The 16,535-nt window shown below is 30.3% G+C and overlaps 1 protein-coding gene across 1 annotated transcript in view; it reads right to left on the reverse strand.

Moving 5' to 3' along the window:
- LOC143255916 (neurobeachin-like protein 1) overlaps nt 1-16,535 on the reverse strand; it is a 111,556-nt gene that overhangs the window by 51,065 nt on the left and 43,956 nt on the right. Inside the window, exons 20-28 of the mRNA XM_076512338.1 lie at nt 14,232-14,364; nt 12,007-12,113; nt 7,683-7,817; nt 6,464-6,584; nt 6,061-6,248; nt 4,964-5,113; nt 3,847-4,004; nt 716-840; nt 338-455 (exon numbers count right to left, since the gene is read on the reverse strand). Coding sequence (XP_076368453.1) covers nt 338-455; nt 716-840; nt 3,847-4,004; nt 4,964-5,113; nt 6,061-6,248; nt 6,464-6,584; nt 7,683-7,817; nt 12,007-12,113; nt 14,232-14,364 — 1,235 coding nt within the window. The remainder of the gene's footprint in view (nt 1-337; nt 456-715; nt 841-3,846; nt 4,005-4,963; nt 5,114-6,060; nt 6,249-6,463; nt 6,585-7,682; nt 7,818-12,006; nt 12,114-14,231; nt 14,365-16,535) is intronic.

Genomic DNA, 16,535 nt, shown 5'->3' on the forward strand with positions numbered 1-16,535 from the left:
TGAACTGATACACAACAGGAAAGATAGCTATTCAACAGCACCCATCACCAAACCTTGGGTTATTCCTGTCTGACCAAATAGAAGGAATTGAAAATCATTCTTATTGTGCATTCATAGTACCGAAAGGTAAAGAACACTACTAAAGAAAAGAAACTTTACAATTCACAGTACATGCATGCTAATAATTAAGACCAAGCCTAGCTCTACAACATTAAGAAACTAGACTTAGAAACTGAATGTAAATAAAAAAATATCAAAATAGACTTGATATTCATAATATCTACAATTTAATAAAAGATAAAGATATTTAAAATATAATATACTATAAGATACAAACTCAGATGCATTTATGTTCTGTAGCTCTTCTTCCTGCAAAGAGTCCTCTTCTTGGTGAGACACTCTAGCTTCCTGGGCAACTGGAGGTAGACTGCTTAAGCTTGACTGTTGGTTGGTACCTACCATTATGAAGTGATTGAGTTTATGTTACTCATCATTACACTCATAGTTAACAGCTTTTTTTATGTTCTGAAGTGAGTAATTAATATTTTTCTTTTTTTCCTTTTATGACTGACAAATTTGAAATTACTAGTTTTCTACAAAAGAAGCTTTTCTTTATTGGTTCTTCTGCACTTGACTGATACAACTTACAGCAAAGAGAGATCAATAATAATAATAACAGAAATAAGTGGAAAATTGTGATAAAACCAAACTCTACCTTGATTATCACGAAGTCGAGTAGCTTTCTTGTGTATATCAAAGTTAAAGTTGAATGTTAATTTCAGTCTCATTCTAGCAAAATTTTCACACTGAGAAAGCTTCCAGTGCTGTTCTTGTTTTAATCTGTTGAATTCAAATATTCATACATTAATATATAAACCATCACATAATATATAACTAGCAATAAATGTAACAGATATGTAATAAAATCACAATTAAATAATCAACCACATATGTTTGTTTTCTATATTATCATATTTTTCTTGGAAATTGAGTAATAAATAAGATTTGGTTTAGTTTGCATTGAATCTTGTGCAAAAATACATGAGGGCTATTTGTGTCAGCTATTCCTAACTTGGAACTGATAAACCAGAGGGAAAGCAGCTAGTCAACACTACTCACTGCCCCAACACTTGGCTACTCTTTAACCAACAGACAGTGGCATTGATTATCACATTATAACATGTTCATGGCTGAAAGGGTGATCATGTTTAGTACTAGGGATTTGAACTTGTGACCCTCAAATAACGAATCAAGAGCCTTAACCACTAAGTCACTAAAAATTAGAAGATGAAACTTCTATTTATAATTCATTTGGTGAAAAGACAAAGACATGAAATGGCTATAAAAGTAACAGCATGAAATTTCAACCATTAAACACAAATACAGCTCAATTTTAAACACATAAGTATAAACTAGCAAACATATCTATTGGTTATTTTATAAAAAAGTAATACAAGATGAAAAACTTGAAATATAATTATTTTTTACTATTGAATTTTCCAAATATTATAATGTATTTTGTTTTGTTCCTAATCTCCACATAGCTTCAACAATTTTTTTTTCAGGCTTTTTGATAACAAGGACAACATTTCTTAAATTTCAAAATTCCTCATGGAAGAAAAATGTACAGCATTTCTAGTTTATAAAGTTTTTTATGGAGTTTTTTAAAAGTTAGATGTCTTGACATTAAGAAAATGCTGCCTAACAGAGACAGTGGACAATAAACGTTTGTTTTATTTTCATTTTTTAGACAGAACCAATATTCAGTAGTTTCTCTAATTTATGTTCCTTGTCTGAGGAAAAAAAATAGACTTTTGTTTGCAGTAGACAGTTTCTTAATGTATCTTTGGGATATCAGTGGAAGGTATTTTGGTACTTAAAGGTTTCTCAACTAAATTAGACAGTATTTATAGCTTACAAGTTATCTACAAGAAGTTCTAGGTGGATATTGTTTCCTGAAAGGTGTGGTTGTAGTTTATATATTTTTACAATGGAGGAATTAAGGAGTTTGTATAAAAGTTGAGCCCTTTACTGCCAGGTATAAGAGTTTCAATTTCTTGTAAATTACACATGCTATGTGAATATGTATCTCATAAAACTCTTTCAAAATGTTGTCATATTGGCTCTGTATACAAAAATTCTTGAAAAGTCACTTATTCAAACAAGTGAGAAACCATAAGGTTTGTAATGACAACTGATTCATTTGGTGATAAAGAAGTAACAAAACATATTTTTTATGCCAACCTGTATAATTTTCAATTTAGTGATAATTATGGTCAAAGGGTTATAATTTTCAATTTAGTGACTAATTATGGTCAAAGGGCTATAACTAGACTAAGTTTTAATCTTTACTACTGACTTTATGAATCATTTGTTTGTTTGCTTTTTTGAACAATCAGTTTGAAACTTATAACATTCCCAAATTTGGCAAAAATTATGCACAAAAAAAGTCAGACATGTGCGACATGATTATCAACACTGAAAGCTATAATATTAAGACCCAAATTATGTTGTTTAACCAAGTTTCACATTTATCAGTGCATTAATAAATCAAGTAAATGACTATGAATCATGTTGGCCATAAAGTGCTCAATTTTCAGATTCACATTTTAGAATAAATTTGTCTCACAGTCTACAAGATGATCAAATTTTCCAGTAAATAAACACAAAAGTCAGATATTGTGATTTCTGTGAGGCTTAAACATTAAATTCTGAAAAATAGTAATCCTTACTAGGACAGGGTAAAAAAATAACTAAAAAATGTAATTGGAAATGGTATTACTACTACTTATGTTTTATTCAATCACAAATACACATTGTACATCTTACATAAATCAGTCAAAGAGTTACAGATACACAATACTCATTAGGGATGAGAAATGTCTAAAACAGATAAAGCCTAGGTCAGCACAGGTCTATTCATGTTTTGTTTTTTTCACAAAATGAATCATCCCAATATTCTTCTTAGTTAATAACTTTCAGTCAGTTGATGTACAAAATAGAAACTGATGATGACCTAAGAAGGTCGAAACGTTGTTCACTCTTCTACGTAAAATATTTTCTCAACCCAAACGAGCCGTTTTTGCATATATATTTCTCTACAAGTGGGTTTTCTTGACATCACTGAATATAACATGCAAGACTTGAAGTGTGGTAAAAAATTGATAAAAACTAAATTTCGAGTAACACTTTATATAACCTAGCCAATTTTGTGATTTTTAGTATTAGGTAAAAGGTTCATTGGCAGTAGTAAACATTAGATAAGGTAGAGCAGAAATACTTCTTACTAGAAATGCAAATCAAACCAAATTACACTATTAAGACCATTATTATTATTATTGGGATGAAATATCTCACCTATTATGAATTATAGTTTTCTAGCTTTGACAATTTATGCATTTTATGAAATAACATTATTCTAAACAATCAAGTAATATGTTTTGAATATTTGTGCCTCAACCTATAAGCTACAATTCATTAAAACCAGTCAATTAAAATTACGAGACAACCAAAATCTTGTTAGATACAAAATTTAATATATTTACTGACAAAATACCAAAACACAATGTTTCAAACCTTTACTGGAAAATACAATAACTTAAACCCACAGTGATGTATCAGACAAAATATTTAAAATCTTTACAAAGTAGAAATTAAAATCTATGGTAGCCTGTAAAAAAAATCTATTCAAGTATTTTTACTAACATAATAATTATTCCTTAAGGTTGATAATTTGATATTTTGAATCCAACTAAGTCAGAGCAAAGGTATCTGAAATCTTTACTGTTCCACTGGTTCAATTCCATACAAATGTGCCTATGTAAAAAGTTTAAAACTATTACTGACCTAGAGGCCCATGGTCCACAAGGACCTGTTAAGTAAAGTTTAATCAAACGCCACCGACGTCTAATGAGAAGGTTTTGGTTACGAAGGCTTGTTAAGAATAAACTGTAACGATTATTTTCCTCTGCTGCCTTCTGATGAAACACTTCCATGACTTGGGTCTATAACAACATAACAAAATCATGAATGACATTTATATTTTATTTTAATGCTACAGTTTCTACATTATGCTTTTAAAATTTTATAATTTTAATTTCAAAATTGTTTAAGATATATCATTGTTTTAATATATTAGTGATGCAATTTTATAAATTTGCAATCTGATTATTTTAATTTTGTTTTCCCATTTATATTCTAACTTTTGTACAGTTCATACCCAGAATAAACACCAAGTATATTATATATTTTTATTGGTTCTGATACAGATTTAATGAAATTTATTCTGTAAAAACTGTATTATTTCCATAATATTCAGCTGTAAAAAAAACAATAATGTGTCTGTATGTTTATCATTATCAACAGATGTGAATCATCTCTGAAAGGACAATGAGGAATAATATTCTATATGTGTCCACCGAGTTTCATTAACATCAGATTATTTTTGATTGAGTCATATAATAAAAACAATGCAAAAAACTGGTCCCAATGTTAATAGATGGGGATTGTTTTTATTTTCGTGCTCTTGCTATAAACTTTGACCCTCCAAGAACTAAACACTTAAAAGTTGGATCATATTCCAAGTGTATACCAACTTTCATTCAAATCCATTCACTCATTTGAGAAATCCTGCTGATAATACAAACAGGTATAAAAGCATAACTTCTTTCGACCATTAGTGGCAGAGGTAATAATTACATTTTCAATGTTTTTCCAAGGAATGCGAAAAAAACACTCCTTTCCTGTGTTGCTAATACACTTCTATGTGTTACATTTATGTTGTCACTATTCAGTTTATGACACTTAATAAAAGCAACACTGATAAATTATTTCAATTGCAACTACTTGACAATGTGATTTTATGTTTTGTCTTTCTGGGTTTAAGTAAGAGTTACTAAGTTACACGCAGACATCAAGTAAACATTTGCAAAAGTCTCGAAAGCATTTATAAAATTCTATATACCTGAAACCTTAGTTTACTCTCTCCTACTTCTCGATTCCTTTTATGAAGATCAACTTTAGTTTTCTCGTAACACTGATTCCAGAACATGTTCATAGTTTCTTTTATCTCATCCATACTAAAAGAGCAATATCTTCCTTGATGAGGTTGAACCTAGCCAAACAAATGCATCATGTTACAGGTTATTACTGGTGAAAACAGTATCAAAAACAAAAAACAACTTAATAATGATACTATTATAACAGATAGCACACACACACAATATGATAGTGATTATATGATACTGGTGAAGTATACAAACTCAAAACTAAACACCTATTAAATTTAACATGGAAAATACATGGTGTAGTTATGAAAAAATTAAAACACCACCTTAATACAGAAAAATCACATAAGGATAACACCTTACAACAATATTTGATATTAAAATAAATTCAAGTTCCTGATGAAGCAATTTCATCTAAAGAAATCTGTTCTGAATATGTAAAATAAAATACATCCTGATGGGGCAAAAAAACAAAGATAACATTATACCAACATCTGACATGCAAACAGCCTAAAAATCAGTAGTCACTGATGATTCATAATGTGCAACACAAAACAGCTTGGAATGGCAAAAATACTTCTTTGATATATGTATTTCTGATAAGTTATACTAACATCTTAATTCTAAATAATCTCATTAAATGACTAGAAGATTCTGGGAGAACAATATTACATGACCAAAAACTAATTTCTTGATTGTACAAACTTGATTGATAAAACTGTCCTTAATTATATGAGTAAAATATGATGTGAAACCTGATAAGGACTACTGGCTGACATTCCAGCAAAATAACAAGGTACCACAGGGAGAATATAACTACAAACAGAAAGTTCCAACTAATGCAACTATGATGAAATAATGTATTACAAAATTTAATAAAGCAAACTAAAATATTCTGGTAAACTTATATAATTTCAAATAAAAAACCAATTATCAACTTCAATGAAACAAAATGGACTACTGGGAATTTTTCTGATAAGTTACAGAATAATCAAATTGACTGGATGATAATTAGAAAACTTTATGTTAACACAAGAAAACTTCACATAATAACCATTTTGTTTATGAATGATCTCCACTCTTGACTCAGGATATAGTGCTGAAAGTCTTCAAAAAATGCAGGACCAGCCACAGTATCTGGCAGACTTTGTAAATACTGACTTCCTTGTAAACTTCCAGTGACCTTGTCCAGCAATGCTCGAACCACAGGAATAAGAAAAGAGTAATGTTCCTGATCACCTACTTTAATAAAGGAATAAAGATACAGATTAAATAACTATTGGTTAAGCCCATCCATAAAAGTAACCAATTAAAAAAATATATCATCCCAAAAATTAAAATGAGAAAATATGAAGGGAGTTTTACTTTATTAATTAATCTAACACTGTATTTCCAAATCAGTGGCATTAAAGGAGTGAAACAAAGTAATGAAGGATACCATGTTTCCAATGTCATACCTTCAACAGAATGAGTCAGCACACGGTCAACTGTTGTTAACAAGTAGCATGTTTCATTAAGGCTTGCATGGGGACGTGTTTGTACCAGTGCATGAAGTTTGGCAGTTGCTATTGCACACAACTGAGACAACAAAGAAAAGATCATACATTTAGATTTCAAGAAATCTGTCAATTTAATTTTCAGGTAAAGAAAAACAGAACTATAAATGCTGGGTGTCTCTCATGAACATTTTTGTCATAGATTTTGTTTTTTTAAAGACAAAATTATTGCTAACAGGGTAACAACTATGTAGAAAATAAACCAATGTAGACATTATATGAAGACAGAACTTGGAGGACTTTACAATATTTTAGATCATAGACAGTGTAAAATGATTTAGATTACAACATATTAACACTGATAGGGCATTTCTGGTGTTTGTTTATACTCTAATTCTGATACACTACTGCAGGACTGCCAGGAGAGGTTCTACATTTACTCATATCGTGATTCAGACACAAAGTATTTTACATGTGTATCAGAATAACTGTGGTTTTTATCAAGCACTCAAAACAAAGACTGTTTTGTAATGTTTTAATCACACCCAGTATCTTTTCTTCTTGTTCTGGTAGGTTAGAGAAAGACCTCAATTTAACTTTTAAATAAATCTTTAGTACTGATTTTTCTAATAAATATTCTTTTTTGTTTTATTTTCAAATTTAACTCCTGGTTGTTAAATGATAAACATTTTAAATTAGCTATTGTTGTGATAATACTAATAATTAAAGTTCTCACATTGCTGAGGTTATGTTAGTAACTATGAAGACTAATCATTAGATTTTATTTCTAACTTTTGACTGTAAAATAATTAATAATCTACATAAATATCTGAAAAAAAAATTTTACATTTCTGGCTGTCACAGTGTAGAAAAATTACTACTACTTCAAGTTTTCACAATACTTAAATGGTTATGATGCTACAAGATAAATATCATACAACTTATTAACTAGTCATCACTTTGACTATGAAGCAAGTAGTTTATACAAGCTTACATGATTGTACAAGATTTAAATTTAAATTCAGTTTATGACATTTTATGTCCAGTCTCTCATGTTTTGTTTTGTTCGTTACGCTGCTTTTAACTTAAATTTGCTGTAACCACTAAATTAGCTTTTATCTTTAGACCTTCAATTCTGGCTTTATTAGCAATCTGATTTCATGGCCAAGAAAAAACTTACTTCAAGATTTTCACACGAGGCACATACTAGGATGATTCCAAGTCCAATTTCTGCCATCTCTAGCCATCCTTCTTCACCAGCATAATCTTCAAACACTAGCAAGACATCTAGCAAGCTTAAAACATCCTCTAACAACTGTGGGAAAGATTTATACCAAATCTAAGTTTTGTGTTAATTAACTGGAGTTATATTTTTACTTTTAAATAATTATTTATTAGCAGTTGTGTGAAAAGTATTTTTACAGTGGAACTATTATTTTTTCAATTTTGTTTTGAACAAAATGCATACCTATATTTTTGTGCACATTTGTTTAATAAATGGAAAGGATTAATCTATTACAGTAATATTTGTTTTTTTCTGACCAGAAAAAGCAAGCACCTTACTAATTAAATGCACATGCTCACACGTTTTACTTCAACAGCTGCAAACAAAGGACATATGTAAATAAACTTTACTAGATATTTTGTACAACAATATAACGAAAACTCATCAAAATTTCTAAAAACGTCTAACATCAGATTATATAAAGAATAACATTAGAAGTTCAACCACTGATAGCATTAAATATAGTAAAGTTTAGCCCAACTAAAGCAAAAAAAGAACCAAAAGAGAAAAGAACACACCTTGGCAGGAGACTGCATCACATCTGATCCAGGTATAATCTTCACTATTTTATTACAGTGTTGGAAACATAAAAGGTGGAAAAACAGGAAGAAATCCTGGAATATGTATGACCAATGAATGGGACTCCTGAGTGTTAAGTGGCTAGGGCATAAAAGACCATAGTGGTAGTTCAATCTCATACAACACTATCTGGAATGCCACATCAAATCTGCAAAATGTTGAGAATCACCTATCTCTTCATCTTAAAATGAGGATTTCTAGGGAAGACAAACTTCCATACCAAAATATGTCTTGATTTACGTGCATTTCCAACACATTCAACACCAAATCTGCTAGGAACCAATGTCCAGCAGACAGTAGGCACATGGAAAGCTCGAAATGGACAACAGCTCCAGTCCAAAACCTGACAGCAATAGGCATAGCACTTCCAGCCTATGGTAGAAGCAGGATATCTGACTACACATAGGTCAAAAAATTTGCTGCAACCAACAACAGATCTGCCAGAAATTGACATCCAGCAGAAGATAGGAACAGGGACTGCAAACCAGTAGTGCATCTCTGGACCAAAACCTGGTAGCAATGGACATTTCTCATTCAGCCTACAACAGGAAAAGGAATACTGGTCAACACACCTGTGAGGACACTTTAACTGGACTATTTCCAACCAACACCAGAACCACCAGGAATGTACACCCAAAGAATGGTGTGTGTGTTTTCTTTTAGCAAAGCGACATTGAGCTATCTGCTGAGGGGAGTTGAACTCGATTTTTGCATTGAAAATCTGTAAACTTACTGCTGTACTAGCAGGGAGCCAAAAGAATGGTAGAGAGAAGAAACGTCTCAGTCTGATATGCAAACTGTAATTATATATATATTATCCTCGCAGAGTGCTTTAACTAAAACCTGGTAACATGTGGAATTGGACATCAGATCTACAGATAGAAGAGTGTAACATCATTTACACATTATGAAAACCAACCAAAACCAGACTCACAAGCAACATACATCCAGAGGTGATAGGAAGAAGTAATGGCAGGGAAAGAAATAAAATTCAATCAGATATACAGACAGGAACACAGTGTAGTGCTACAAACCAAGTGATATCTGGAACTGTACAACAGGAAGTGCTGTATGCTATAGACATCTGTAGAATGCCACTGCCTTACTCTCAACTGAGTGGAATGATTCACCACTCATTGGGAGAAAATTCTGTGGCCCACCTTAATAGATAGTAAAAAAAACTAAGTCAGTAGTGTAATGAAAAATGTTAATAAATCTCTGAGAAAAAAAACAGCACATCTGTACAGTTGTATTGCCAACTGAGAGGTGGTTAATAAGTGTAGATGTGAAGAATGTACTGGTTTTTATAGGAGTGCTGTTGTGTTCCTATTGGTGGAGACTATTGCATTCTCATTTACATGTGAATATGCAGAAATGGGAGGCAGAAGGCTAATGGTAACCAATGAAAATTTGCATTGACAGTTTCAAGAAAAGCTACTTTACGAAAGGAGGCAGGATATCAAATCAGCAGTAAGCAGTCCTCAGTTTATATACTTAAAAATAGCTGGTATGGGTAGAGAAAGCACTAGTAGAGGCTTATATGAACCTGGCAAAGCTCCTGTCTTTGAATATTTATCTTTCTATATATATATGTTATTTAATTTAATTTTCATCACATATGTGTGAAATTAAGTTTGTACATACATATAAATTCTAAATTCAGCATTTTGTTTAAAAGAATTTTATTTGTATTTGGAATTTTGGTTAATCCTTTCAAGTCTAGTGAAATTATACTGGCCACTCCTGCATTTGCATTCATGAAAATTAATAATTCAAATGAATGTTGCTATCCCTGAAACACAGGCACTTCAAACATACACCATGATAACCATGGGACTTTTTAAAGTGTTTTTGTCAATTTACTCTTGTAATGAAATAAAAACTGCTACATATGAATAAACATAGCTATATACTACTCCATTACATATTATAACCATTACCGTAAACCTGAAAGCCATTTTTTCTACATGCTTATATGTTACAACACTTTATAGGCCTAATGATGGTATGTGCCATTTAACTTTATTGAAACAAACAGTACAATAAAACAAAGTCTGTTATTAAAATTAATATAAACAGATCATATTTACCTCAGTCTATCTTACAAACTAAAGTTATCTTTTTCCTCATCTTAGAAATTATAAAGAGTTGTTTCAAATAAAGAAAACTACAATAAGGTACTACACTCATAGAAGGACTTTAAAATGGTAGCTATTCTTTTTCATATATTTTCATAACAACTAGGGTTTTCGTATGCCATAAAGTACTGACCAAAGGAATTACTTTGTAAACTAAATAAGAAAACCCTTATTATGTTAACTAATTACTTTTTACATAGCATACTAATAATAAAAATAAACAACAGTAACTTACATTATCTTAATGCTTGCATGTAACAGAGCTTCATCACATGCTAATTATAAGTTTAGAAATTTATAACACCCTGTAACACTAATTTTATTTCTGGATAGTATGCATTATTTCTTAATTGCTTATGTTGTAAAAGTACAGAAAATGGCCATTATTCCCTTCAAATTTTGCTTTTGTGACCTGGATAACGAAATTTAGAAATTAACTTATTTTCTATGTAAAAATGGGCAAATATGCACATTTTCATTTACATAAGGTCTGAATAAAACAACATATGAATCAAGATTTACATGTATTTATACTAAAGTTACACAAAAACGTTTAGTAGTGAGTAGTTTTTCGAGATTTGCAACTGTAATGTGCACTGATTTACCTTGTGTATAAAAGACTGCTTTGCGACACACATTCAGGAGGTACGTCCAGATTCTTAAAATTCTACTTGTGATTGGTCAGTTGTAAAGAGACTGTAAAATTATAAGAGTAGTTCTGAGCACTTTTAGGAGATTATCTTTTGCTTTGAAACAGTCAAGATCTGTAAAACACTTTGTTCTCATGTACCTGTCTGTGTATGTCAACTGTATTCTTTCATACTTTAATTTTCAATTCATTTTAATACTGTTTTACCTCAATTTTATCTTCTCAACATAATGAAATTTAAGGCTTACAAAACTTGTTTCTTTCTTCTGTTCTACACTTGTTCTTACATTAACATTCTATGCAGTCAAATTTTCAAATATCTGGTTAGGCAAGGGTAACTTAACTGCATGCCATTACTCCCCTAAACCAGAAATACTAGAACAGAAAGTACAAAGGTAAACAGCAAGCTAAAGTTGGTTATACAGTGGTAAGTGTTGAAAAGATCTTATCTTTGGTGGTATATAACAGTCAAATTTTCAGAAGATAGCAAACTAGCCTACTATGTAAGCAATAGTAATCGTTCTGAAATGCATATATTCTTGATGTGTTACCACTTCTAATATAATATAACAGCTTTTATAACTGATCACTTTAATCTAAGTTGTGTAATACTTACTTGAGATTAAGGGTATGAGAATATTTACTGTGACAAAACACTATAACTCACTAAGAAATCTTAAAGCTTCAGACACAAAATACAAGCACAGTCTGTATAACAGCCTGTAGGAAACAAAATGTTAGCTCAGTTAGTAAGAAATCTGTTATAAGTTGAGGACCTAACTAGTCTTAAACACATAAATACATAAAATACACATTTACAGATTGTTTCAGTGAAACAATACACAATACCAACCTTAACACTCAAACGTCTGTCATCCTTGATATTTTCTAGAACAACAAAGTCATAAACAATCTTCATTAGTTCCATAGCATTTTCTGTGTAGGTTGCACTTGCTTGTCCTAAAGGTCATCAAGAACTCTCTTTAGGTTAGTGTATAGACTTAAGTTTTATACTTTAATGGAAAAATAAAAGATGTATATATTATTAATGGAGTAAGTAAATATGAATGCATTCCTGCATATTAAAGTAAAAATTTTCATTTATTGGTTCAGGATTTAATGAAAATATTACTGTCAAATACATTTATAGGTTGTAAATTCAACACTAAATAATAATAAGTTGGCAAACAACAATTTATAAACATAATTAAGTGATTTATTTCAAGGGAAACATACGAGATAACATTGATTTGTCTTCTTCACAAATGATTTGTATCTAAGCAATAAAGGGTTTATATATGCATAAAGTCACAAGTGTTTAATTTAAAAGAAATGATATAACAAGGTAACAGGATCACAGACAAATGCCAAAGCTGGTCAAATATACGAGCAGCAGGAAACTAACGTAAACTTGACTGACATTGGTAGGGTTTAATGAAAGATGGCTTTGTTTGATTATCTCAATAGTTTATAAATATCTCTTTCCTTTTTAGTTTTTGATTGTAGTTTTAGTTGTAGAAAAAAGAAACTGCCACAAATTATTTTGTGACCTGATTAAAATTGATGACACATTAAAGCAGAGATCCGAAATTAACCTCTAAACATAACCTTGGTGTTGTTTGTGTTTTATTTCAAAGGAATATGCCATTTATCCTTTACATTTCTTTCTACATTTGCATAAGGTAGCATTTATGCCCTATGTCTGTCCCTTTAGTAGGGGTTATTTTATGTTAGATAATAAGGTATTTTACTTCTTTGATAGATTGTTTAGGCAGAGTATTCATGATGAAACTTTGTAGAACGAACAGCAACTTCCTGTTGTGGAGACACAAGTGTAGAGGACGATACTTCGAAAGTCTTCTGCCTTTTGTCTTCAGGTCTTGAAAGGCGGAAAACTTTCAAAATGTTGTCCTCTACACTTGTGTCTCCACAATAGGCAGTTGTCTTCCATTTTACAGAGTTTCATCAAGGTATTTTATCTTATGTAAAGGTTCGAATAAAATATTTATGTCAATGCTCAAGTTATTTAACAGGCTCATAACTTCACTGACAATTTCTGGCATAAACTTCTTATGCTTTATATTGTTGACAGGGAAAAGGTTAGAGTTACCATAATATTTTTGGTAACATAATATGGTTTTCAAGCTTATTAAAAGGTTATCTATGATGTTTGGGTTAAAACTAGATTATGCAAGACTAAATAGTTCAATATGGCTTGTAAGTTTTGTTTATGGGTACAAAGTTATACAGCAAAGTGAAGTAAGCTAATACTGCAGTGGTAAGTGTTGATTAGATCTTATCTTTGGTGGTATGAGGTTTCCTGTATATACTGGTGATTAATTTATTTTCTATTTTTTACATTAACATCTAAAAATGAAAAACACTTGTTAGATTCTACTTTATGTTAAAAAATAATGATACTTGGTGTGACCAAATTATTTAATAACATAAAATTGTATTTAAACATCTAACTGTATAACCTGAAAGAACCCCCACAAGAGGAACAAATGAAAGGCATATATATATTATTCACACTAACATGGGAAGAAATATATATATAGGACAAACACCACATTCCTTGGAAAAAAGCCAAGATAACATGTATATAGGTATGGTTTAGATATCTCCTTTAAGATACCAGCCACCTCACAAAATACTTAGAAATAAAATGTTTCTCTTAAACTCAACAAAAACTAAGAAAGAAAGAGAATGTTCAAAAGCTATAAAAATCATAAAAGCAAGTGATTTTACTAAACCCTAGCAACATTAGTTATAGTTAGATACGTTTATTCACTTTTCTTACACTTAACCAGCCTCGACCATTATCTATAAATCCTGTCATCTGATGATATAATTTGCTTTACATTAAATCCTTGTATCTTTTTTCTTATTATAATCCCCTCAAAATAAATCAATTCATCATGCTAACAAATCATTCCTTGCAAGCTTATCAATGTATTAGCGTGATGTGTTTCCTTACTGTAATATTAGAATAATTTATCAGTAACATAGATATCAAACGTTCTTGAGTTAATTTGTAAATTCAAGGTTCAAAAGCTAAAAATAAAAATATCTTACCAGCTTCTTGCAAATCAACAAGACAACTCTCTAAGGTTAATTCCAAGATATGACGTTTGATATTCAAATGTGATTGATATAAGTGGTTGCTCAAGGCCAGCATATTTATGCATGCAAATACTTCTCCTCTCTCCTAAACAAAAAAAGCCAAATTACTTTATTTTTCCTGAATTGGATTTTTTGTTTTCAATACTAAACTTCATTAGTGTTCAGTACAGAATACTAAGAAATTAAAGTTTCTTTCATCCAAAATATTGTCTGTATACTTGTCAAAATACAAACGTTTGTTGCCTTTCACTTTAAGCTGGTTATATTATTACAGTATATTAAATTCAAATAATTTCTTATTTAATTACAAGTGCTAAAATGGTGCTGTCTCTACAGTTAAAATTAGTTTTCTACATATTAAAAATGATTATAACCAAAACAGTATCAATTTATTTTGCTGTGTTTTGAAATAATACTTACCTATTTTATACTCTACACACATCAAACATGCATATTTTTGCTCTCTAATTTTCAGAAAAAGCAGAAAGTTTCCTACAGAATTTCCTTTACACTATGATGTCAAATAAGGTGATAATCAGTTTCAAAAATAATTCTCAATAACCTGAGGTTTGTTAAGAAATGAGGCAATTGTGAATTTTAATGAATTCTTGAAACAAGTGATATATTTTTACAATTAAATATCACATATCATGTTTCTTTAATGTAAATCAACTACGAAACACAATATTATATATTTCACTTTCAATTTGAATTCATCTAATAACATTATGCAAATCAAATATCATTAAAAAAAAACCTTCAAAGCACATTTAATGGGAAGATACTTGTTCTAGATAAATATTGAAAGTCTTAGCTAATAGTTCTGTTGATTTTGCTGTCTTTTATTTTTCTAAATGAACTAAATCTTTAAAAGATGAGAAGATTCAATTCCAAATTTTTTCTATCTGTATTTTACTATCAGAAGTAAGTTTCATAACAAAAATATTTTTTTGTAGATAAGATGCAAAATAGTTGAAAACAGTGTGTATTCATTATACTATAATGGTACTGGAAAAACATTTCTATTCCATGATATGCAGCCCTCAGCTTTATGAGATTTTTATTCTGTCTGCATGTTTGCAATAGGGGTCACAATGTTCCTGTTATGGAGAAGTTTATTTTTCTTTATTCTCAGGGTGCAAATATGATGTCATGAATACATCACATGCGAATCTAATGCACTAGCACCATCCATATAAATATTATAGTACTGTCTGTTGTATGTCCATGTAAATACTATGCAGGGTGTGGATGGATCTTCACAAAAATTGGTATAGAGGTTTATTAGGTCCATGAGGAAATACAGACAAATTTTCAATTTTGCATTTTAAAGTTTTTATTGATGTTTTTTCGATTTTTTTTAATCATTACTTCACCCCTGTTGATGAATCTTTACCAAAATTGGCATGAAAGTTTGTTGGGTCCATGAATAGATAAGTACAAATTTACAGTTTCACAATTTATGCTTTGTTGTTTTTAGGGGTGTTTTTCTTTATGAAATTATATATAGATGAAACAACTTTTCATGTCCTAAGCTAACTTTTATTAATCATGAAGTTGTATAATTTCCATCCAGGACAGGGGGTACCACAACAAGTAAACATGTAAAGGTTGTATGAGCAAAAGCCAAATTATATAACGATACAGTTTTCAATATTGTAGGATGATTATTTTGTAGAAACAACAAATATATTCACACAATCACAAATCACTTATCAAAAATGGTCTATATAGCAATTAATGAAAGGGATATGTAGAATTAAAAGTCATTTAGTTTGTCCTTTGAGTGGAAATGCTAGTTAGCATAATGAGATGTAAAAATATATTGAACAAATGCTAGATAAAACACAAGAGTAAGTTAACTTCAGTTAATTGTAATAAATAAGCAGACTTAGAAAGTTTCACACTTATAGAATTTGGCTTCTGTGCAGAAATTAAAAATTACAATAAGTTTCCTATCAACAAAAAGAAAAATATGATTTATCTCATTCTATTTATTATGTGATTGCTAATGTTTATTACATAAATTTGTTATTAAACTCATAACACTCAGTAATAAAGAAAAAATTACTGTCCAAAAATGTTGGAAACAATGAGAGAGAGCAAAATCAGCTTTTGGTCCACATTAGCTTGGAGTGTAAATATTTGTCCCATTTATTTATCATTCATTGATGACATTAACTAACACTACTTTTCTGCAACTTCTTAACAAGTGAAGCCATCAGAGAAGAGAACTGGCATATATAATTTCCATAA

This window comes from Tachypleus tridentatus, chromosome 7 (genome assembly GCF_004210375.1).
Source record: "Tachypleus tridentatus isolate NWPU-2018 chromosome 7, ASM421037v1, whole genome shotgun sequence".
Taxonomy (NCBI): domain Eukaryota; kingdom Metazoa; phylum Arthropoda; class Merostomata; order Xiphosura; family Limulidae; genus Tachypleus; species Tachypleus tridentatus.